This window comes from Artemia franciscana, chromosome 2 (assembly GCF_032884065.1).
Source record: "Artemia franciscana chromosome 2, ASM3288406v1, whole genome shotgun sequence".
NCBI lineage: Eukaryota > Metazoa > Arthropoda > Branchiopoda > Anostraca > Artemiidae > Artemia > Artemia franciscana.
Window position 1 is genome coordinate 37,947,311 of NC_088864.1, and position 25,422 is coordinate 37,972,732.

The 25,422-nt window shown below is 35.4% G+C and overlaps 1 protein-coding gene across 1 annotated transcript in view; it reads right to left on the minus strand.

Annotated features, from left to right (window-relative positions):
• LOC136041183 (mechanosensory protein 2-like) overlaps window positions 1-13,573 on the minus strand; it is a 219,191-nt gene extending 205,618 nt beyond the window's left edge. The window contains exons 1-2 of the mRNA XM_065725742.1: window positions 13,455-13,573; window positions 6,010-6,184 (exon numbers count right to left, since the gene is read on the minus strand). Of these exons, the coding sequence (XP_065581814.1) occupies window positions 6,010-6,172 (163 nt within the window). The 5' untranslated portion in view covers window positions 6,173-6,184; window positions 13,455-13,573. The remainder of the gene's footprint in view (window positions 1-6,009; window positions 6,185-13,454) is intronic.
• Between the last annotated feature and the right edge of the window lie 11,849 nt (window positions 13,574-25,422).

The window sequence follows — 25,422 nt, forward strand, 5'->3', positions numbered from 1 at the left end:
CTAATCTATCATCTCGTAGCTCTATTACTTTAAGCCAATGTCGGATTCCCTGGAGAGATCTTGTCAACTTAAAGGAAAATATAGCTGGATCACCTTTAAGTAACAACGTTGGTGTTATCATATAGAGACCGAATTAATTTCTTGAAGTATTCAAGGTGAAGTATATCTAGTTGCTTGGCTTCTTCGAAACCCCATAGCTCTACTCCATAATGCATACTTGGTAAAAATTTTAGTATTAAAACGGTGTTTCCTTATACGAAGGCTCCCTTGCTTTCATCTATGTATAATTTCATAAAGGGGAAACAATGCCACTCGTACTCTTTGGATGTTATTTACAAGCTCACCTTGCCTCAAAAGAATGATTTTTCAGATCAAATTGGTCAGACGTGATGAAGAAAAATAATAATTGAAAAACAACAGGGTTAGTCCAATTTGGAAGACATGAATATGAAAAAATATTTTGAACCAATTTTCAAAACTTGTTTTCCCTGACTAAAAAGCAAAAAAAGAGCCTAAAATAGTTGCATTTGAAAAACTTCACGCTTTCACGACTCAGTAATGGCGTAACTAGGTGAAAGAAAGGAGTTTTTTTCTCAGGAAGTGGCACATGATTTCTAGGGGAATTCAAAAAAGGGTGAACAAAAGGAAACACTAGAAAGTACAGGATAAATCATGGAAGTATTAATATTTCATGCTTAGTCACCCCATAAGTGCCTCCTTGACCGCAACCTTAAGACAATACACCAAGGTTTGTAAAATCTTTCATTTTCGAAATCCCTGTATTTATTTTCTTTCTTCACACACCGTGGTTTGAAGAAAAATAATGTATTAATTTTGGACTCCAAAATTTGTAACAAGAGATTTTTCTCGCTCTGGTTAATCAACGCTGTCACTTGAGTTTACTTAGAAGACATATGTCAATAGAGTTAAGAAAATGAAGAAACTGATTTATCTCCAACAGAAATAAGCTATGCAAAAAGTCTTCATCTCAGACGCATCCTATACAATACTAGAGAATTTAAATAAGCTATCATTCCCCCTCCCTTTAATGTAAGCTTTATTAATTCTGTGGAGACTAAAAATCGAGTTAAAACTCCTGACTCACATCAAAGATTGCATGGAGCAGCTAAGGGTTTTTCTACTCTTAAATTTTTTGTATGCGCTTGGCTAACGCTAGTATGTAGTTGATAAAGTGAAAAATAAAGATCTTGGATCTACCCCTTCAATAAAATCAAGTATATGCCAAAAATTATAGCTGTAAATAGATTTATTTTATTTTTGGTTTTGTTTAGGTTCTTTTCAAATGGAAATCTATTTCCTGTTTCCTCTAATGGATTTATCAGTGGTTCCAAAAAGGGGAAGGGAGCCAAAATAGTATCGGCTTCAATTTTGGTGCAGCGATAATTATCTTAAGAGAGATTGCTATCGAAGAAATAAATTAAAGAGAAAAAATATAATGATCTCACTACGGATATTTCTAGATTTCTGGTCATTTTTACATCTAAGAAATAAAAATACTATTTCCTAGTTGTTTTTCCCATTTTGTTTTATTACAAACTCATGGGATTTGCTTTTTTTAAACAGTTAAATTGGAAAATAATCAACGCAAATTTTCAGCTAACTTCTCGAATTTACAGTCACTGTCAGAAAATCTTTTATATAGAGGAATTTCCCCCTCCAAAATAGAATCCCGTGCAAACCACTGGCATAAGCCTGACAGGCACAATACGTGCAGATGAACAATCACAGGCTATATACAAAACAAAAGATGTGAATTTTTCTTTGTTTTCCAGCGAAACAAAGAATGAGAGATATCTTTTGTTTCCTAAAATTAGATTATTTTTCCTACTAAATTTACGGTCTCATTCCGATTGTCAATATCATCTGTCAACTTAATGGAATTCTTTTTCCAAGATATTTCTACGCGGAATTCTTTCTTCGATTCCTGAATTTATGATGAGATACGGAATTTCTCAGGCGATTTCAGCTGTAGCTCCTGGAGTTCAACTGCCATTCCATCTACAACCTTTTGCGATGAGAAGGCCTTTTTTGCTGTAAATCTAGCGAAATACTGTAAAAATAGAAACAGTGATGTTTTTACAGTTATGATGTGGACAAGCCATTAAGAAGGGTAGAAGCGGCGTGCAGACCCTTAGCACCTGTTTTGGTGCCTCTATTTCATACCCAATGTCTAAACTTATTTTCAATAAAATCAAGAAGCTTCTGGACATAAATATTGGAAACTTATCAAACAATCCGTGATAACGAAATGGAAGTAAGGAGCAACCCAGATCAATAGTAACTGGAACTCTAAAAAATTAAATTTCGATACCAAAAATATCTCAAACGAATCAGATTTTTATGCTGATTTTAAATATATAGGTTTCATCAAGTTTAGTTTTACTCATCAAAAGTTACGAGCCTGAGAAAATTTGCCTTATTTTAAAAAAAGGGGTAAACCCCCCCCCCCTAAGGGCAATAGAATCTTAATGAAAATGACACCATAAGATTACGTGGGAAGATCTTTCATGCAGGAATGTTTCATGGGGGAAGAGAATTTTCCTTTAAGGAGGCACTGGATTTCCCAGGATTATTTAAAACGGTCAGAAATTAAATAAAAAAACAAGTTTTTTCAACTGAAAGTAAGGAGCAACATTAAAACATAAAACAAACATAAATTATTATGCATATGAGGGAGTTTGCCCCTCACTCTTTACGCTATAAAAAACTTTTTTTCAGTACTTTCAAAAGAGCTATGCATTCTAATTAAACGGCCTTTGTGATTTAGGGGTCATTCTAAAGGAATTGGAAAAAAATTGGAACTTTAGTGTAATGAGCGAGGTATTGAAGAGTGTAAGAACCCCTTCATATACATAATAGTTTCTGTTCATTTTAAGTTTTAATGTTGCTGTTTACTTTCAGTTGAAAATACTTTTATTTTTTATTTAATTTTCTAACAGAGTAGCATCTAATTTTGCACGGCTGAAAACTATGTTGCCAAGAAGTTTATGAGTTTAAATAGCTTGCCACAGTTAGCCTTATCTAGGGACATGTATTTTATCACCAGTGTCATGAAGGCATGATACCATTTAGATCTTAGTAACCTTTTGTCATCTCTGTATCTTTTCTTATGTTTTGGCTGGAGTTGCAATCTTCTTTTTACGATTCTACGAAAACACAATTTCACCAAATTTTTCTCCTGACCATATTGGTGATTTGTTTAGTTATTATAAAATTTACTTATGACCCTTCTAGTATATTTGCTGGTCTGTGTTTTTTAAAAGTTACTTGGGAATACGTAGCCATGTTCACCATGGTCACTGAATACCAGCTACAAAGTCATGCGAGACTAAAGAAAAAAAAACAAGTAATTTAACTGAAAGTAAGGAACAATATTAAAAATTAGAATGAAAAGAAATTAACCATACATGATCGGATGACTCCATTCCCTGTTACCCATTTTTATTTAATTTCTGACCTTTTTCAAATAATACCGAGAAATCTGGCCCCATCTCCATTTAAAATTCCCTCTCCTCACGAAAAAATTCTCCGTTGAAAATTCCTCCCCCCTAAAATATCCCTCCCCTTGTATAATTCTCTTCATACAATTCCATCCTCGCTGGAAATTACCCCATACAATTTCTTGTGGACGATACAGTCTGAAAACTCTCCTTAGTATATTTCCATTTGAAAGAGACTTATGCTTATTTCATGCTTAGCTTTTTAGAAGATAGATGACAAAATATATATGATAGATGATTGAATAAATGATAGAAGAAGATAGCTCCCTTTCTGCCCTCATTTTACTATTAAGGATACCGTCGGCTTCATAGCGTTTATCTTTCTACTTGTAGCTCTTCTTGTAGCTTCTTAGGTATTAAACTTAGCTTCTAATCATTTTCAAATCCTGCCAGATATCCCCATTCTGTGGAAAATTTTTCTCGGGAATCCCGTCCATATTGGGATTTTGCTCCCGAGAAAAATTATCCCATGAAGAATTTATCTCGCAAAAAATCCCCCACACACAGTAAAATGCTCCAGACAATTCTTCACTCGCTGATAATTTTCACGGCAAATAAAAATAATTTTGTATTGGAATTCTTTATAATTCCTCCAATTTAAGATTTTCCCTGGAAATTCGATCTTTGGGAACTTCCTTCCTTATGGAAAATTCTCCCCTTAGAAACCCATCTACAGGAGAAAATCCCCCTCCCCCAATATGTCTGAATGCTTCCCAATAATAAAAGCTAATTGTAAACAACGGTCATATTTCGTAACTTGCAACCCTTTCCCCAGGAGTTTTTGGGTCGGGTCATATTGTCCCCAAAGGTTTATTTATTGGACCTTTCAACTATGTTGAACCAAATGACTCTCTAAAGATTTTGATCTAATGATTTTAGACAGGATAGGGGCGTGGGAGGGTGGCTAGTTGTTCTCCTCTATTTTTTTCGGACACTTAAAAAGGGCAAAAGAACTTTTAATTTCCGTCCAATTGAGCCCTCGCATCTAGTGCGATGACGATGACGCCTGAAAAAAGAAAAAAAAACTTTCTTCTGGCAAAATTATAAAACTCAACATTTTTCAGAAAGGAGCTAAATCAGGGTTTTCCGATATGGCAAATCTGACGGTAAGGTTTTCATTTAGATTCTTTGGATTTAACAGGGTGTTTCCCCCCTTTTTCCAAAATCTTGCAAATTTCCTCAGGCTCGTAGACTTTAACGGGTAACACTAAACTTAATGAATCTTATATATTTGGAACAAGCGTAACATTTCAATTATTTTGATCTATCCATTGATATCAATTTCGTCAATTTCATTTACTATTGGGCCGAGTTGCTCCTTACTTAAAGTTTGTTACCATTATCTGATTCAAAAATAAAAAAAATAACAGGCAATACTACTCAAGTTGTCATGAAAATTGGTATTATCTTGCGTATACATGTAACAATACAAGCTTTTGATAACAGCTGCAACATAGAGGTTTTGGTTCAACTTCGGAGGGTAAGGGAGACCATAAGCACAAAATCATTTACGGTAGTTAAAATGGAAGAAAAAACTATATAGAGGCATGACTGAAGTAAAGAACGGGTTATAGTGTGACCCTTATGCCTTAATGCTCACTGAAATTGTCGATTGCAAAGAATCAGCTGTAATCTCTAAAAAGCTTTATATCAAGCCGTAATAGATTACACGTAAACATGAAAAATCAGCGTGTTTCCAAAACATATCATGGGAGTCATCCTTATCGGTCTCTGCTCGGATCTTTCTTACCAGTAACTCATAACTAAAATATATCTTAATTAGTATTGTGCAATGCAGTCTTATTTATTTTTATTACACCTTACATTGAAAAAGGGGATATATAGAAATTCGTTTCAAATGTTAAAATTTGAAAAGCGAAACTATTGCTGAAAATTTGTTATGTGATTATGCCTTGCCTATGTACTTGTGTAGAAATGCTACCTCATTTTCTTCCTCAAATATCTACGGTGAAGCTTAATTTAAGTTTTACACACAGCATACAAGAGCTACTCAATTATAACGACATTTGTTTTATCTGGGAAATACAAACATTTTGTTTTTTTCGTTTTATTTATGAAGAAGGAGAAATATTTTGAAAGCCAATCCATTTAAGATCCCACCCAAGCTAGACGGCAGCGATAAGTTTAGCCAAGAATGGCATCGTTAAGATCCCAGAAGGCAGTATCTCCGGAATAGTTTTATTGAGTAACCTTCAAGGAGGCAAAAGATAAGCAAGACGCCTCAGATTGTCGGGGAGACAAAAATCGAAACTTGTAAGCAATCTTAAGGCTTTGAAGATTTCCTGCAAAGTGAAGTGTAGGGCTTAACATCGTTAGGCGGAGGAGGAGTGACTTACCAGTTTGTCAGATTTCGGGAAGATGTGCAAGAAAGTCATGATGTTAATGGAAGCATCGAAAAATAAAAATCGATTATTAAATTATTAACTTTTGAGCAGGCTGAAAACTATTTGAACAAGGTTGTACTTACTTCCGCATGTGAAATCTTCCTTGTGGCGCTTATTTATCGGCACAACACCCTCAATAGCATCAAATCTCATATCCTGATTGGTATAGCCCAGCGGTTCACCAGTATGGTACCCCGTTGGCGTACGAGGCGTACGAGGGGTTTGTGGGACTGTGCTATTTACCATGTTTTCTCTTGGCTGGAAGAAAGAATGTTTTCATTTTAGGATTATATAAGGTATAATTACCCGTCAACGTAGATGTCCAAATTTTCAAAAAAAAGGCATACTGCGTACTTATTACTGTCTGTTGAGTGTGTGTGTGTTTTTTTTTTTTTTTTTTTAGGTAACTGTTTACTGACAACTTTCTCTGGATAAACCGACTTAGAATTACGCTGGGGTAACTGTAGTAATCGATGATCCATTTAATCAATGCTATTACTAACTTCAGTTGCGCTACCCAAAGCTTTTGTTTTTCGTTTAGTAAGAAGCAACATCAAAACTTGAACAAAAATAGTTACATATATCAGGGGGTTGCCCCCTCCTCACTACCTCTCTCTTTACGCTAATTCTTTTTTTTAGAACTTTTGAAAAAGCTTATTATTCTAATTAAGAGGCACCTACTGAACTCGAATAAAAAGGTCAATCTTTAGTGTAAAATTCTGTCCGTTTTAAGTTTTGATGTTGCTCCTTATTTTAGTTGAAAAAATTTGTTCTTTTCATATTTAATTTGTAATCGTTTTTAAACAATACCAGAATATTCGGCTCCTCCTCAAAGGGAGATTCCTTCCCCCCATGGAGAATCCCTCAAGGAAAGTTATTCCCAAATAAAATTAATGCATGTTTTGATTTTGGCTCACCGCACATGAATAATTAAAACGAAATTTGCATACTAATATTTTTCCCACTAAATGGCTTTCTCATAGTTTTGGTCGGACGATTTAGGTTAAAAAAAGGGGTAGGGAAGAGGCCTAGTTGCCCTCCAATTTCTGGTTACTTAGAAAGGCAACTAGAACTTTTTATATTTTTACGAACACAGTATACGTAACTTACAAATTAACTTACGCAACGAACTTCTATATTTGCATATTTTTGTTACGTATATGAGGGGGTTCACCCCCTCTTCAATACCTCACTCTTTACGCTAAAACTAGAATTTTGTCCCAATTCTTTAAGAATGACCCCTGAATCACAAAGGCCGTAGAGTAAATAATAAAAATTACTGAAAATACTTTAGCGTAATGAGCGAGGTATTGAGGATGAGACCAAACCCCCTTATATAAGTAATAATTTCTGTTCGTTTTAAGTTTTAATGCTGCTCCTTACTTTTAGTTGAATTTTTTTTCATTTATTTATTTTCTCATTGTTTTTTCTTTTAATAATGCTATGCTACAAAATCCTGTGCCCCTTCATGTAAATTTTCTTCCCTCATGATAAATTCTCCATGTAAAGATTCTCCCACATAAACCCCTCCCACCCCCTCCCCCATCCCCCTCGCCCCTCAACGCAAAAAATTTCCCCCGAAAACGTCTGTACACTTCCCAATAACCATTACTATACGTAAACAATGGTCAGAGTTTTTAACTTAAAACCCCTCCCCTGGGGACTGCGGGGAATGAAGTCATACCGAAAGACATATTTATTCGGTTTTTCGACTATGCTGAACAAAATGGTTATCTCAAAATTTTGATCCGGTGAATTTGAGAAAAAATGAGCACGGGAGGGGGCCTAGGTGCCCTAAAATCTTTTTGGTCACTTAAAAAGGGCACTAGAACTTTTAATATCTGTTAGAATGAGCACTCTTGAGGCTTTCTAGGACCACTGGGTTGATACGATCACCCCTGGGAAAAAAACAACAAAAAAAACAATCAAACAGTTCGCGGTAACGAACTGTAGTAAGGAGCGACCCGGCTCAATAGTAACCAAAGCTCTAAAAAATTGAATTTTGATATCAATAGCTACATCAAAAGAATTGCATTTTAATGCTGATTTTAAATATATAAGTTTCATCAAGTTTAGTTTTACCCATCAAAAGTTACGAGCCTGAGAAAATTTGCCTTATTTAGGATAATAGGGGAAAACACCCCCTAAAAGTCGTAGGATCTTAACGAAAATGACACCATCAGATTCAGTGCATCAGAGAACCCTACTGTAGAAGTTTCAAGCTCCTATCTACAAAAATGTGGAATTTTGTATTTTTTGCCAGAAGACAAATCACGGGTGCGTGTATATTTGTTTTTTTTTTTTTTTTTTTTTTTTTGTTTTTTTTTTTTCTTTTCCCCAGGGGTCATCGTATCGACCAAGTGGTCCTAGAATGTCGCAAGAGGGCTCATTCTAACGAAAATGAAAAGTTCTAGTGCCCTTTTTAAGTGACCAAAAAAATTGGAGGCCATCTAGGCCCCCTCCCACGCTCATTTTTTCCCAAAGTCAACGGATCAAAATTTTGAGATTGCCATTTTGTTCAGCATAGTTGAAAACCATAATAACTATGTCTTTGGGGATGACTTACTCCCCCACAATCCCTGGGGGAGGGGCTGCAAGTTACAAACTTTGACCAGTGTTTACATATAGAAATGGTTATTGGGAAGTGTACAGACGTTTTCAGGGGGATTTTATTTTGTTTGGGGGTGGGGCTGAGGAGAGGGGGCTATGTTGGAGGATCTTTCCTTGGAGAATCTGTCATGGGGGAAGAAAATTCAATGACAAGGGCGCAGGATTCTCTAGCATTACTATAAGAAAACAATGAAAAATAAACATGAAAACGTTTTTTCAAATGAAAGGAAGAAGTAGCATTGAAACTTAAAACGAACAGAGATTATTACGCATATGAGGGGTTCTAAAAATACTTTAGCATAAAGAGCGAGGTATTTAGGAGGAGATAAATACCTTGCTCTTTATGCTAAAGTATTTTTAGTAATTTCATCTATTTATTCTACGGCATTTCTGATTCAGGGGTCATTCTTAAAGAATTGGGACAAAACTTAGGATTTAGTGTAAAGAGCGAGGTATTGACGAGGGTACAAACCCCCTCGTATACATAATAAAAATATAAGGTTATGAAAGTTTGTTACGTAAGTTAATTCTTAAGTTACGTATATTTTTTACTAATATAAACGTTTGTTAAAAATTAAAAGTTCTAGTTGCCTTTTTAAGTAACCAAAAAACTGGAGGGCAACTAGGCCTCCTTCTCCACCCCTTATTTCTCAATATCGTCTGATAAAAACTAAGAGAAAGCCATTTAGCCAAAAAAAGAATTAATATACAAATTAATATACATAATTTATGTGCGGAGAGCCAAAACCCAACATGCATTAATTCAAAAACGTTCAGAAATTAAATAAAAAAACACTATTTTTTTAGCTGAAAGTAAGGAGCGACATTAAAACTTAAAACGACCAGAAATTAATCCGTATATGAAATGAGTTGTCCCCTCCGCCATCCCTCGCTCTTTACGCTAAAGTTTGACTCTTTGCCACAATTCTACTTTTTAAAACAATTAAAAGCTTTAGCGTAAAGAGCGAGGGATTACGGCGGGGACAACTCATTTCATATACGGATTAATTTCTGTTCGTTTTAAGTTTTAATGTCGCTCCTTACTTTCAGCTAAAAAATTAGTTTTTTTATTTAATAACAAATAAACACGCATCCGTGATCTGTCTTCAGGCACAAAATTCCACATTTTGTAGATATGAGCTTGAAACTTCTTCAATAGTGTTCTTCGATACATTGAATCTGATGGTGTGATTTTCGCTAAGATTCTGTTTTTTAAAATAAGGCAAATTTTCTCAGGCTCGTAAATTTGGTTGAGTAAGACTAAACTTGATGAAGCTTATATACTTAAAATCAGTATAAAAATGCCATCTTTTTGATGTAACTATTGGTATGAAAATTCCGTTTTTGGAGTTTCGGTTACTATTGAGCCAGGTTCTTCCTTACTACATTTCGTTACCACGAACTATTTGATACAAATCCTGGAAGTCCTGAACATTTTCTGTGAGATGAATTGAAAGAACTGCATTCCAATAAAAGTCAATGATGTACCTTTTTCTGGATTTGACAGTACATACAGTTATATCAAATAGTTCGTGGTAACGAACTGTAGTAAGGAGCGACCCGGCTCAATAGTAATCGAAACTCTAAAAAATGGAATTTTGATACCAATAGTTACATTAAAAGAATCGCATTTTAATGCTGATTTTAAATACAAAGGTTTCATCAAGATCCGTTATACTCATCAAAAGTTACGAGCCTGATAAAATTTGCCTCATTTTTGAAAATAGGGGAAACACCCCCTAAAGTCATACAATCTTAACGAAAATCACACAATCATATTCAGCGTATCAGAGAACCTTATTGTAGTATTTTCAAGCTCCTATCTACGAAAATGTGGAATTCCGAATTTTTTCCCAAAAGACAGATCACGGATCCGTGTTTATTTGTTTTCTTGTTTTTTTTTTGTTTTTTTTTGTTTGTTTTTTCCCCAGGGGTGATCATATCGACTGAGTGGTCCTAAAATCTTGCGGGAGGGCTCATTCTAACGGAAATTAAAAGTTCTAGTGCCCTTTTCAAGTGACCAAAAAAATTGGAGGGCACCTAGCCCCCCTCCCACGCTCAATTTTTCCCCAAAGTCACCAGATCAGAATTCTGAGATATCCATTTTATTCACCATAATCAAAAAACCTAATAACTATGTCTTTAGGGAAGACTTACTCCCCCACAGTCCCCGTGGAAGGGGCTGCAAGTTGAAAACTTTGACCTGTGTTTACATATAGTAATGGTTACTGGGAAGTGTACAGACGTTTTCAGGGGAATTTTTTTGGTTTAGGGGGAGAGTTGAGGGGAAGGGGGGTTAAGTGGGAGGATATTTTCATGGAGAGACTTCTCATGGTAAAAGAGAATTTCAATGAAGGGGGTGCAGGATTTTCTAGCTTTATTTGAAAAAAAACAATGAAAAAATACATATGAAAAGTGTTTTCTACTGAAAGAAAGGAGCAGCATTAAAACTTAAAACGAACAAAAATTATTACGCATATGAGGGGTTTACCTCCTCGTTATACCTCACTCTTTCCGCTAAAGTATTTTTAGTAATTTCAACTATTTATTCTACGGTCTTTGTGATTCAGAGGTTATTCTTAAGGAATTGGGACACAATCTAAGCTTTAGTGTAAAGAGCGAGGTACCGACGAGGGTTGAACCCCCTCATATACGCAATAAAAACATACGAATATAGAAGTTCGTTACGTAAGTTAATTCGTAAGTTACGTATATTTTTTACCAATGAAAACTTTTGTAAAAAATTAAAAGTTCTAGTTGCTTTTTTAAGTAATCAAAAACTTGGAGGGCAATTAGGCCCCCTCCTTCGCTTCTTTTTTCTCAAAATCTTCCGATTAATTGCAATTAATTGATATGCAAATTTTGTTTTAATTATTTATGAGCGGAGAGCCAAGATCAAAACATGCATTAATTCAAAAATGTCCAGAAATTAATTTAAAAAAAAAACAAGTTTTTGTAACGGTAAGTAAGTAGCGACATTAAAGCTTAAAACGAACAGAAATTACTCTGTATATGAAACGGACTTTTCCTCCTCAACACCCCGCTCTTTACGCCAAGGTTTCTTACTGTTTTAAAAAGTAGAGTTAAGAGAAAGGGTCCAACTTTAGCGTAAAGAGCGAGGCATTGAAGAGGAAAAGCCCCTTTCATATACGGAGTAATTTCTGTTCGTTTTAAGTTTTAATGTTGTTCCTTATTTACCGTTACAAAAACTTGTTTTTTTTTTATATTTAATACACTTAAAAAATCAACATAGGAGCTGCTCATATAGGTTCAGTTTTGCTCTGCAATTAGACTAAGTTAATTTGTTTTATTTCTCTAATTACAAAGTTAATGCTTGGTATGAAAGCACTGAGTGTAATCAATTAGTTTTTGGTAACGAACTAGAATAAAAGGTGACGCTGCTTAATAGTAACCGAATTTCTAAAAAGCGAAGTTTTTATATTCATTGATACATATAAAGAATTGCTTCATTATGCTGCTTCCAAGTATACAAGATTCATTAACTTTAGTCTTACTCATCAAAAGATAAGAAAAATTCGTCTTATTTTTGAATAAAAGGGGAAACACCCCCTAAAAGTCAAAGAACTTTAACAAAACTTACATTATAAGCATCAGCGTAATAATTTCGAGCTTCTGTCTACAAGAATGTGAAATTTAGTATTTTGTCAATCACTGATGCGTGTTTATTATTTTTTTTTTCACGGATGATCGAAACAATGGTTCTAAAAGATCGGTGGAGGGCTCATCTAAACGAAAATTAAAATTTATACTTTCCTTTTTAAGTGACCGAAAAGATTGGGTGGCGATTGCCCCCCCCCTCCCCCGAGGCTCTCCCCTGAAGTCGTAAGATCAAAACTTTTAGATAGCGATTTTGTTCAAAATAGCTGTTTGGTTCAATAAATATGGCTTTGGGGATAACATGACCCCCAACAGCCATGAGGAAAAGAACTGCAATTCGTAAAACATGGCAATATTTTTCATATACATTATTCGTTATTGTTTTGTATAGTTCATACATATGTGGAACAGCCTTCGCCTGGATATTGAGAGATTCCCAGTTCACAAAATCGATTGTTTTCTATTTTTTAGTACAAAATTATGAGTTATAATTTGAATGTTGAAATAAAATAACATACTGGGTGTGGTTGTATTTTCCTGAAAAATTTTGCAAGGGGGGAAAGTTACCATAAGATTTGAAAACATTAGCGAGAAATTTCCCTATAGGATTTTGTGCGAGAATAGAATTGTCCAGGGGTTATTCCCCAGGTGGGTTGGTGGGAGTATTTTACGGGAGAAGAGCTTTACTTCGAGGGATTTACAGTAAAGGATAGAAATTTTCCATGGAGGAAAGCTTGGTTTCCTGGCATTTTTTTTAAACGATCTGAAATTAAATTAAAAGACAAGTTATTTTCAACTGAAAGTAAGTAATGAGCAAACATTCAACTTTAAAACGACCAATATTTTTTCATATTAGGAAGGTTACCCCCACCTTAATACCCCACTCTTCAGCGAAGTTCAAGAACTTCAGCGCGAAGAGCAAAGTATTGAGGAGTTGGCAACCCCCTCGCCCCTAATACAAGAAATAATAAGTATACATTGGTGTATGATTGATCTTAAATTGCTGATCTTAGATTGACGAGGTGTCAATCAAGTCATTAGCCACTATGCGTTATCACCATAAATTCTCCCTCAAAATCAGTTTTATTGGGAACAGAAAAAAATGAGATGTATCAAAAATAAGAGAGTAATCTAATAACTCTAGAACCTGTATATACAATGTAACAACTTAAATACAAAGCTGTGTAAACGGGATAGCTTGCATTTACTTCGTTTCTCCTAATTCGTGTTACACTTAAACAATGATCCTAAAAAAATTAAAGGAGTTTTTGCTTTGCAAATTCGCTTGAAACATACTTACCAAAGTAAAATATATGACAATTATGAACACAAGGATATAAAACCACAATATTTTTGGTACTGCTAACTGAGGCTCTCTGTATAACTTCCTTGGATATTTCGCCTGAGAGATACAGGAGAAATCCCGAGCTATTAGCGCAGGGTAAAACAGGGGCTATTATTTTCTGGAGAAAGACTCTCCGTTGGTTTGCACTCATGATTCTTCTTACTAACTTGTTGATAAATATATATATATATATATATATATATATATATATATATATATATATATATATATATATATATATATATATATATATATATATATATATATATATATATATATATATATAACGAAAAGAGAAATCACCAATGCAACAGCACAAACACATTAAAAAAAAAAGAAAAAAAAGGAAGACAGAAGGAGAAAAGGAAGACTGTTTTCCTAAATTAGTGATTAATAATTAATCGATATAATCGATATTTTCCTGATGAGCCCTTGTGTTGGGTGGTCACCTTTGAATTATTTATCTTATTTATTGTTTATAATATTCGGTATATGACGGCTTATACTTACTTACGACACGACTGCCTGTCTATGGATTATTCTTTGCGGTTGATCGGGTATGGCTATGCTGTTTGACCTATGTAATTGGATGGATGAGTAAGGTTATGGTCTCGTTCAAGTACTGATCTATTTAAATTACTAAAGTAGGAAAACAGTCTTCCTTTCTCCTTCTGTCTTTTTTTAAACTAATAATTATTTTTTATAGTTTATATTTTTATATTTTGTTTTATAGTGTGGGTTTGTTTCTGTGTTTGTGTTGCTGCACTGGTGATCTCTTTTTTTTTCAGTATAGTAATCCAGATTGGATCCAGTGCTGGTGGAAACAATTTTTTGGTTTTCCCCAATAGACCTTTATCCTGGTCCTGGTTTTTAACCTGATATTGTTAATTATTGGTGCGATGGCACTTATACAGATGGATTTTTTTGTATCTATTGACCTTGGCATGATTTCTGGACTTTGAATGCTGGACTTTGTTTCGGATGTTGTCTTAATTTGGATTTATTTTTAATTTTTAATGCAACAAAATATGAATATTAGCCTCGGAATTCGGAACGATCTTTCGAAAGTTAGTGAGGGATTGAGAGAGAGAGAGAGAGAGAGAGAGAGAGAGAGAGAGAGAGAGAGAGAGAGAGAGAGAGAGAGAGAGAGAGAGAGAGAGAGAGAGAGAGAGAGAGAGAGAGAGAGAGAGAGAGAGAGAGAGAGAGAGAGAGAGAGAGAGAGAGAGAGAGAGAGAGAGAGAGAGAGAGAGAGAGAGAGAGAGAGAGAGAGAGAGAGAAGTTTATCAATATTAAATAGAAGACAATACAAAATACAATTCAAAATCGAATTACAATACACATAATTCCCCTCGAAAGGCTCCATGGCCAGGGATACATGGGGGATAAGAAAAATAACAATTATTTTACAAGCAATAAATTCAATATAGGCAATCACATATAGCAGTTCACAGGCAATATACTTATGGGGGATACAATATAAGCAACAACTAGAAGGAAAAAAAAACATAGAGAATATACCTGAGGCCTGGGATCAAAGTACAGAGAGGAAAACCAAACACCACTAACAAAACATAGGGGCAATTAACTGTTCAGAGGAAAAAAAATTAATCTATTTGATTCTTTATTAAATGATCCATAAGAATCCTTTTAAAAGTCCCAAACGAGTGGCATTTCTGCACTGAAGAAGGCAGTGAATTCCAGACCTGTTGACAAGCAATGTGGGGATTGAAATCTGATCGAATAGTAGGGGTAGAGGGAATGTAGATATTATTTGAAGAACGAAGGCTATATGGAGCTGAATCAGAAATAAACATAGGAGTTTTCCGAAGAGATTTTGGAAGATTGCCGTGAAGTCGATCAAAGACAAAAGAAGCACAAGAAATAATGTAAATAGACCGTAGACTTAAGAGCGGTGTTGGTGAAGAATGGTTGGTGTCCATAACCAGACGCCGTGTTTTATTATACATGATGGAAAGTGACCGCAGCGTAGACGGAAAAGTAGACATCCATACAATGAGGCAATAAGAAACATATGACTGGACAAGACAAAAAAAAAGAAGTTTCAGAATAGATCCAGGAAATGTGCATCTAAGTTTTCGAAAGATGCCCAAGCTCCGTGAGACCTTAACCCTAATCATGGCTACATGGTTTCTGAATGAAAGGTTCTCATCAAGCAGGATACCAAGAAACCAGACCACCCGATTCTCTGGTCTACATAAGAAGCCTTGTGACACCTGAAGATGTGTAAGCTGAGGGAAAGCTATACCAATTCGAGAAAAAATAAGAAAATGTGATTTACCAACATTCAAGATCCAAGTAATTGGCATTAAACCATGACATAACTCTCTCGAATAATGCCACAAGGTTCGACTTGATATCACATTCCGTCTTCCCAAGTGTCCCAAGAGTGGTATCATCAGCAAAAGCAACAAGAAAATCTTCATTAGAAGAAGTATTGGAACACGACTGAGCATCAGGCTGACACAGTTTGCAACATGCCAGAGGCCTGGTGTTTTTTACAGCCGAAATCAGATCATTAACATAAATCAAAAATAAAATAAGACCAAGAACAGATCCATGAGGGACCCCATAATTTACTTCAGATGGGCTCCGAAAAAGCGGATCAATTGAAATAAGCCTACCAAAAAGATATGAATCAAACCAAGAATAAGCGTTTGATCTTATACCAATATGCGATAGTTTCCAAAGAAGAATCCGATGAGTCAAGGAATCAAAAGCTTTACGAACATCCAAAAATAAAGCTGCCGGGATATGACCAGAATCTATCGCCGAATGAATGAAATTCGATAAAGCTGCGCAAGCATGCTCCGTAGAGTGACTCGCTCGAAATCCAAACTGGAAATCAAGCAAAAAATCCTTTGCATCCAGAAAACTAAGAAGCCTGGATAGCAAAGCCTTCTCAAAAATTTTGCTGAAAACAGATAGGAGAGAAATTGGCCTATAATTAGCAGGATCCCTCCGAGAACCGCCTTTGTAGAGTACTATAACCTTAGCTCGCTTGAGAGATTCAGGAAAAATACCTTTCTCGAAAGACAGACTAATGAGCTTAGTCAGTGGTGACAGAATAGCAGGCAGAACTGCACGGATAACTCTTGTAGGAATTTTGTCTGGTCCTGAAGAGGATGATCCTTTAAGAGCATTCACGATACGAGCTACCTCAAGTTCAGAAACAGAATTCAAGACCATCGAATTCAAACATGAGGGTCCAAGAAAGGCTCTGAAATCTTAACGAGAAGTTGCAGAGCTTGCAGAGGAAGCAGTTACCTTTCCTATATTAGCAAAATAAGAGGTAAGCTCTAGCTGAACATCTACATCTCCTTGGACGGTTTTACCATCGATTACCAGCATTGATGGAACTGAAAGCAGAGGGGGAGTAGGTCTAATAACTGAACTAATTAAATACCATGTCTTCCTAACATCCTTCCCACACTCAGAAAATTTCCTATGATAATACTGAGACTTTGCCTTCCGACACAGAGAATTAAATATACTCCTATAGGCCTTGAATCGTTTGTGATGAGCTAAAGATGATGAAGCCTTGTAAAGCTTCCACAAATATATTTTTCTTTTCCAGCTTTTATGGAGACCTGAAGTCATCCATGGATTCAGTGGTGCTATCCTTTTCGAAGTATAGGGCGCTGGACCCCGATTGCAAATTTCCAGGATTCCTTCTTTAACTAAGTCATAAAAGGAATCAAAAGAGTGGTTGAAATCTGAATCAGAAACCAAACTATCCCATGGTACATCAGCCAGACGAAAATTAAGTAGACTTAGCTCAGTATAACCAAAACGGAAAAATGGGAGATTAGATGGTGATGCTATACGCTGCGCTTGATCAGCACTCTTATATCGGGAAATAGCGGGAAAATGATCAGAAATATCACTAACCAGCACCAAATTATCTAAGACATCTAGTGATGAAAAAATATTATCGATAAGAGAAGCTTGTGTTTCAGTAACTCGGGTTGGTATACAAAGTGAAGGTAGAGTTCCCGAAGAGAGCATCATTGACAAAAAATCGATAGTTGAAGCAGAATTTTGTCCAGCAGGTTGAGGTTAAAATCATCCATAAGAATTAATTCATTGGGATGTTTTTGGACTGAGTCCAAAACTTCCTCCAGAATTTTCAAAAAAGAAGGAATAGATCCACTGGGGGACCTATAAACCAAACCCACAACTAAATCTTAGGCATTGATTTAATCGCAATAAATAGGGATTCAAAGATTCCTTCCTCATTTCTGCTTGAATCATTTTGGACATTATATGCAAGACGATCAGCAATATAAAGCATAAGGCCACTTCTCGCCATTTGTTTCCTATTCAGCCTCTCCATCCTATATCCTGGAATATCTAAAAGGATATCCTTTTTTGAATCCAGGAAAGTTTCACATAATCCTATAACATCAGGAGTTCTATCGCTAATGATCCGTTCCAGCTCATCAAAAGACGAGCAGAGTCCCTGAATGTTCAGATGAAACACAGAGAAAATATCATCTCGTTTAGAGGAGGCAGAACCATTTAATTGCGAAACATACTTACTTTTAAAAGCCGAGTTAGACTCATTATTCATCTTATTTCTACTTCCAGTTGAATTATAAATTATATTTTCAATATCTAAATGATTATTTTGTAAATTAAGTAAACGATCCCTCAAAGAGTTCATACCAGCCTGGCCACTAACAGAAATTGTCGATTTACTCATGGTGGATGGCAGTTTCGCCCCATGACCAAAGGTATGGATAAATAACGATAATAAAATCAAGGTAAGAATAAATAAGAAAAAACAGGGAAAGAGAAGAAAAAAGAAACAAGGAAAAACTAAGAAATAAACAAACAATCAGCACTGGTAATATAAACCATTCATTCGTAATCATAATAATAATATCACCTAAACCATTATCATGCATTGACCTCACGCCAAGGAGTACTCCTCCCCCATGCCTCTCCCATTGAAAAGTAAAAGCACTAAAACTCACAGTAAATGGGTTTGTTCTAATACTATACTGTTGGTGCAAAAAAAAAAAAAAAATAGCAATACAAGAAAAAAGACACAATATTGGTTGTAGCAGATGATACCATTATATAAGTCACTATTACTATTTTTATTGCATCGGACCAAACTAACTCAACAAATAATTCAAGCAATACTTTTCTCTTATCAAAACACAAAAAGTGTCCGGGCTTCCACAAACTCATTAAACAAAAAAGAAAAAAAAAATATTCAGTCATGTAATCCAAGTTCCTAGAATCGCCCCGGCCATTTCCTTGCCTTCGCTGCCGTTGCGTTTGAATCAGGCTACTAATATCTGGTGGGATTTCATCAAACAAAAACATTTCCACTGGCCCTTCCTTAAGGCGACGAATACATAGAGATGGTGATATGGATCTCGCAATCCAAGTTTCAAAACCTGTTTTTTCATGAATACTGGTTCGGATAGCTAAAAGTTTTTTTCGAACTTCTCGAACAGGCGGGGGAGAATCATCGATAAAAAAAACATTCTGATTGCCCATGATAGTTTCTCCACGAAGATTTCGAGCCTGTTTTAGAACTGCCACTTTCAGCTCCCTGTTCTCCATGATAACCTTTATCAGCTTTTTTTTCAGGCTTAACATCAGCTATCGTGTATTTGGGTACCTCATGGATTCCAAGGCATGACGAAATTACACTATCGAAAATCGCCTTAGCGTTTAAAGTGTCAATCGCTGTCATGTTCCATACTAGAATGTTTTTATCTGTTTCTTTACTTTCCAACTTTATCATTGTATGCTTTAGGCTAGATAACTGCAATTTCAGTAAAGAATTTTCATCAACCAGCACAGAAATGTGGCTCTTCAAATCATTGGTTTCTACCTCAAGACTGATCACTTTAGGCTTAATACCTTCCACCTCCAATTTCGATCCCAATACAGATTCTTCGATCGTAGAAATCCTTTGATCCAATCCTTTAAAATTAACATTCAGCTCATTTAACGTAGTTGAATTTTCTTTAACAGTCTGTAAAACTAGACTCAAACTATCAGCTAGTGATTTCAATGAGATTCCTTCAATAGGACTGGATGTGAGAAAAAACTCGTCAAATTTTTCCTTCTTACTCTTTCCTCCCATTATACAAAATGGTAATTGAACTCCAAGAAAAAATAGACTGTAGAAATATACTACCACATAAAACTCCTTTAATTACTCACTTTGCGTAATATTGCCATCTGAATCAGTGCTGCAACAAGTACTCCAAATTTTTACTTAAGTATCAAGTATTAAGTACTCATTTTTTTTTTTTTACTTAAGTATCAAGTAATAAGTACTTTCCAAATTCTTACTTAAGTATCAAGTATCAAGTACTACTTTAAGTACTTATTCTATATATTTTTATACAGCTTATATATATGTATATATATATATATATATATATATATATATATATATATATATATATATATAATATATATATATATATATATGTAGTTCTGATATCAAGCCCATGCTACCTTTTTGTTAAAGCCATTCTGAAGGCTTCTTAGCCCTTTCCCTTGCCTATCAAATGTCCCCTGTCATTCCTCTCCCAGAAATCTTAATCAAGAACCGGACTTTCCATTTTATCGTTTTTAACCGTTTCCTTCGTTTGGCTGGTACACACCCAATGAAGCCCAAAAAATAAACTGAACTGATTTTCAACGCAACGGCTTGAAAGGAAAAGAATATCAAAAACAATTAAGTGCAGTCAAAAACTCCTGATTGGATCAGACAGATCACATGACAGGATTACAGTGCACGTAGAATTGAACTTCTAGCGATTCGTATTCAGTCAAATCTGGCGCGTTTGAAAAAATACGGGATTATTCTGAAACATGTGGGAATGGTGGAAAAAATAGGGAAAATAGAAAAACAAACTTCGGATTGGCTTTAAAACAGATAAAAGGTAATAAAGTAGTTCGTTCTCTAATTCAATAAGTAATTCAAAGCTCAATAAAAAGGAGCAGTGAAAATCCAGACTTTCGGCAGCTAGCTGAAGGTTGTCAGCGTGCTGAAAGAAAGGAACAATTTGAAAACGAAGTCTTGATTCATACTTCGACTACATGTCTCGCCCTCGACGCCTTTCAAGGAAACTGTCTCAAGTTTTCAAATTATTAAATAAAAAAACAAGTTTTTTAACTGCAAGTAAGGAGCGACATTGAAACTTAAAACGAACATAAATTATTCCGTATAGAAAAGGGGTTGACCCCTCCTCAACGCCTCGCTCTTTACTGTAAAGTTTGACTCTTTTTCACAGCTCTACTTTTTAAAACAGTAAAAAACTTTAGCGTAAAGAGTGACAAGTTGAGGAGGGGCTAACCCTTTTTATATACGGAATAATTTCTGTTCGTTTTAAGTTTTAATGTCGCTCCTTACTTGCAGTTAAAAAAACTTTTTTTTAATTTAATTTCTGAACGTTTTTTAACGTTTTGAATTTGGCTCACCGCAAATAAATAATTAAAACGAAATTTGCATATTATAATTTTTTTGGCTAAATGGCTTTCTCATGGTTTTGATCAAATGATTTTAATAAAATCTGGGGTGGGCAAGGGGGCCTAGTTGCCCTCCAATTTTTGGTTACTTAAAATTGCAACTAGATTTTTTTTATTTTTTCACGAACGTTTTTGTTAGCAATAAACACACGTAGGCTACCTTATGAATTAACTTACGTAACGAACTTCTATATTTGTTTATTTTCATTACTTATATGAGGGGGTTTGCCCCCTCATAAATACCTCGTTCTTTACACTAAAGCTTGAATTTTGTCCCAAATTTTCAAGAATGACCCCTGAATCACAAAGGCCTTAGAATTAATAGTTGAAATTATAAAAATACTTTAGTGTCAAGAGCAAGATATAGTGGAGGAGACGAATCCCCTTGTACACGTAACATTTTATGTTCGTTTTAAGTTCTAATTCTGCTCAGTACTTCCAGTTGAAAAACAAATTATTTATTTTCTCTTTTTTTTTTAAATAATGCTAGAAAATCCTGCGCCCCCTTCATGGAAATTCTCTTCCCTCGTGAAAAATTCCTCCATGGAAAGATCCTCCCACTTAACCTCCTATTCGCAACCCATCCCCACCCCAACGCGAAAACATCCCCCTGAAAACCTCTGTACAATTCATAATTAACAATTACTATATGTAAACAATGGTCAAAGTATGTAACTTGCAGCCCCTCCCCTAGTGACTGGGGGGATTAAGTCATCCCCAAAGACATAGTTATTGGGTTTTGGACTAAGTTGAACAGAATGGCTGTCTCAAAATTTATCCGGTGACTTTGGGGAAAAATGTGCGTGGTGCCCTCTAATTTTTTGAGTCACTTAGAAAGGACACTAGAAATATCAATTTCCGTCAGAATGAGCCGTCTTGCGACATTATAGGACAACTGGGTTGATACGATCACCCCCCCCCCAAAAAAAAAAAAAAAAACGCATCCGTGATCTGTCTTCTGGCAAAAATACAAAATTCCACATTTTTGTTGATAGGAGCTTGAAACTTCTACGTTGAGGTTCTCTGATACGCTGAATCTGATGGTGTGATTTTCGTTAAGATTCTTAGACTTTTAGGGGTTTTTATCAATATTTTCTAAAATAAGACAAATTTTCTCAGGCTCGTAACTTTTGATGGGTAAGACTAAACTTGATCAAACTTATATACTTAAAATCAGCATTAAAACGCAATTCTTTTGATGTAACTATTGGTATCAAAACTCCGTTTTTTAGAGTTTCGGTTACTATTGAGCCGGGTCGCTTCTTACTACAGTTCGTTACCACGAACTGTTTGAAATTTCTGACGCGCTATGAAAATGTATGGCATTAGATCCATTGGCTGGTTTTCACTCAAGCAAGCCGCATGCTGAGTAGTCAATTCAGATGGTCGGTAAAACTCCCTACACACATAAATTATAAAATCACAGGCCCGCAGCAAGCCCATTGATTCAGATGCATTCCATAAGGTTGGTCAAACTGCCGAAGTTTTTCAAGTCGCAAAAACCATGAGACTAAGTCGGAAATCTCCCGGGAAAGCTCATTTTAGAAAAGGACTATTTCCAGGCTTTGGGCAAGCCATGGGTGGAATTAGTTATAGGCCATACTAAATTGAAGAAAAACTAAACTTTCTTAAAACATGAGACCCTTTTCGCTGTATTTGAGATAGGTTTTGTGATACCAGAGCTTGATATGAGCCCTGTTCCTAGGACATCTTTGATCTAGCCTTCATTCGGATCTGTTGCTCCATTTGCAAGTTCAACAAAAAGATAAACTCTTTTCAGCGCTTAAAACCCACTCCCCCTCGTTCTATTTGAGTCCCTTTCGTTCTATTTTGGTTCTCTTTTGGCATCTTTGTTTCAGTTTTCACTGAGATCCATCATTCCACTCGCAAGTTATACTGAATTAAATGAAAAACTCAACTTTTTCTTAGCACTTAAAGCCCTCTCCCCTCACCCTGATTAAGCTAGGGTTTTCATCTCCAAACATCATGTGTCTTATGGTTTTTGGCATCTTTGGCGTAATTTTCATTGAGATCATTTACTTCATTCGCAAGTTAAACTGAGTTAAAAGAAAAAGTCAACTTTTTCAGCACTTAAAGCCCCCTCCCCCTCGACCTAATTAAGCTACGGCCTTCGTCCCAGAACTCAATACGTATCATACTCTTAGGCATCTTTATTCAATTTTCATCGAAATTTGTTTCTCCATTCACAAGTTACATTGAATTCAACGAAAAACTCAATTTTTTTCAAACTTAAAGCCCCCTCCCCATCGCCCTAATTAAGCTCAATTTTAACCCAAATAGTTCAGTTTTAATCCAAATCCGACCGGCGGTTTCCCGTTATACTCGATCGCACAGACGGGCAGACGGACAGACGGATCCCCAAAACCTATCTTGATGGATTTTTTCCACCATCCAAATAGGTTATGATGCCTGGATGATAATATACTATTCTTTCCTTTTTTGGGATCCAAAGAGCCAACATGGCTCCCTAAGACGTCGCAAAACCTGTCCGTCCGTCTGTCTGTCTGTCCGTGCGTCTGTGCAATCGAGTATAGCGGGAGAACCGCCGGCCGGATTTCGATGAGAATTGAACCATAGGTGCCAAGGACCATGAGACACATAAGATGAAGACTCTAGCTCAAATAGAACAAGAGGGAGGGTGCTTTACCTGCTAAAGAAAAGTTTTTCGTTTAATTCAGAGTAACTTGCGACTGGAGTGATGTATCTGAATAAAAATTGAACCAAAGAGGCCTAAGACCATGACACGTATCAAGTCTTAGGAGGAAGACCCTAGCTCAAATATAACAAGGGGGTGGTTTTAATTGCTGAAATACGGATCCGAGTGAAAGCTAGACCAAAGATGCCTAGGATCAGGGCTCATATCAGGTTCTGGTACCACAAACCCTATTTCAAATAGGGCGATGGGGAGGGAGTTTCAAGTTTTAAGAAATTTGAGTTTTCCTTTAACTTAGTAGGGCTTATAATTTATGAATGGAGTGACAAATCTGAAGTCAGATTTGTCTGAATACCTGAACTTGCCGGAATGAATTTGACAAAATACCCTGCATTGGATCCAGCTAGAATTCCACAGACTTGTTTATGGCATACAACATTTGGATGGGTAAAGATTCATAGCTTCAGTAGTCTTACCAATAATATGGTCCTGAAGATGATGAAATGGTAGAAATCCGGATATTTTGACAAGATGACAAAACTTGAACACTAATGTCAGAAACATAAGCCCCAATGGACTACAGTATGCAACATTTAGCACAAAACAAAGGATGTTAGCTCACTGTCGACCAGTGAACTGTGAAATAATTTCAATTTTTTGTTATATAACTTTGAAACAAAATTAAACCAAGTGATAATCATACTATAATTTTTTCATCATATAAATTAATACCTTATTTCACATCCAAAAATAGGACATGGAGCTATATCTGAGTTTACTATAAATACAAAGGCGATGTTTTCTTGTACATTGCCAAAGCACACGCATAAAAAATTTTTGTGTCAAAGGTAAAGTATTTGAAAAGCAAGTACATTAAAAGTATCTTAAGTAATAAGTATTTCGTAATCTTACTTAAGTATCAAGTAATAAGTACACCCTAGAGTTTTTAGTTAAGTACAAGCACAAGCAATGGAAAATTTCACTCAAGTAGTACTTCAAGTAAAAGTGCTTCAAGTAAGTGACAGCACTTAAAAATAATTAAAAATTAAAAATTTCGACAGCAAATTAACCTTGCTGAAAACTAAATGAATGGTCCAACGAAAAGTAGGAGTATTTACCTCGAATGCATTCTTGTTTTATCAAAACTTTGTGAGAGTAAATCCGGTTTAAGATGTTCACTGAATGAATGCTATACGTCAGGGCTTCTTAAACTTTTGTAATTCCCGACCCCATTTATGATTGCGAGTTTCTTAACGACCACAACAAATATAAAAGAAAAATGGATTAATATTTTTTGATGATATATTTATTAGGTAACAATATACAGTGCATATGAAAATAAATAAATTTAGAATTCGTTTTGATGAATATAAAAATCTAAAATTGAAATTTGAAAAAAAATGTTATAGAAATGTTTTTATTAGTTTCAAAAACAAAAGCGGATTCTGACCGTCTTAATTCTCTCGAATATATCCAAGTAGTTGCGTGGTAAATATTAAATTAGAGTTTTCGTTAAAAATTTAATGATATGGATGTGCCTGTTTTTTATTGCATAACAAATCAAATCTTGGTGTAATGTTTGAAACTGCTGGACGTAAGACCTCTTCAACAATTTTTATCCCTGAACGATGTTGGGATTTAATGTGTGTTAAAGCTGAGAAAGTAACTTTACATAGATATGTGGTGTTGATCGGCAGAAATACATTTAACACCATATCGGCGATT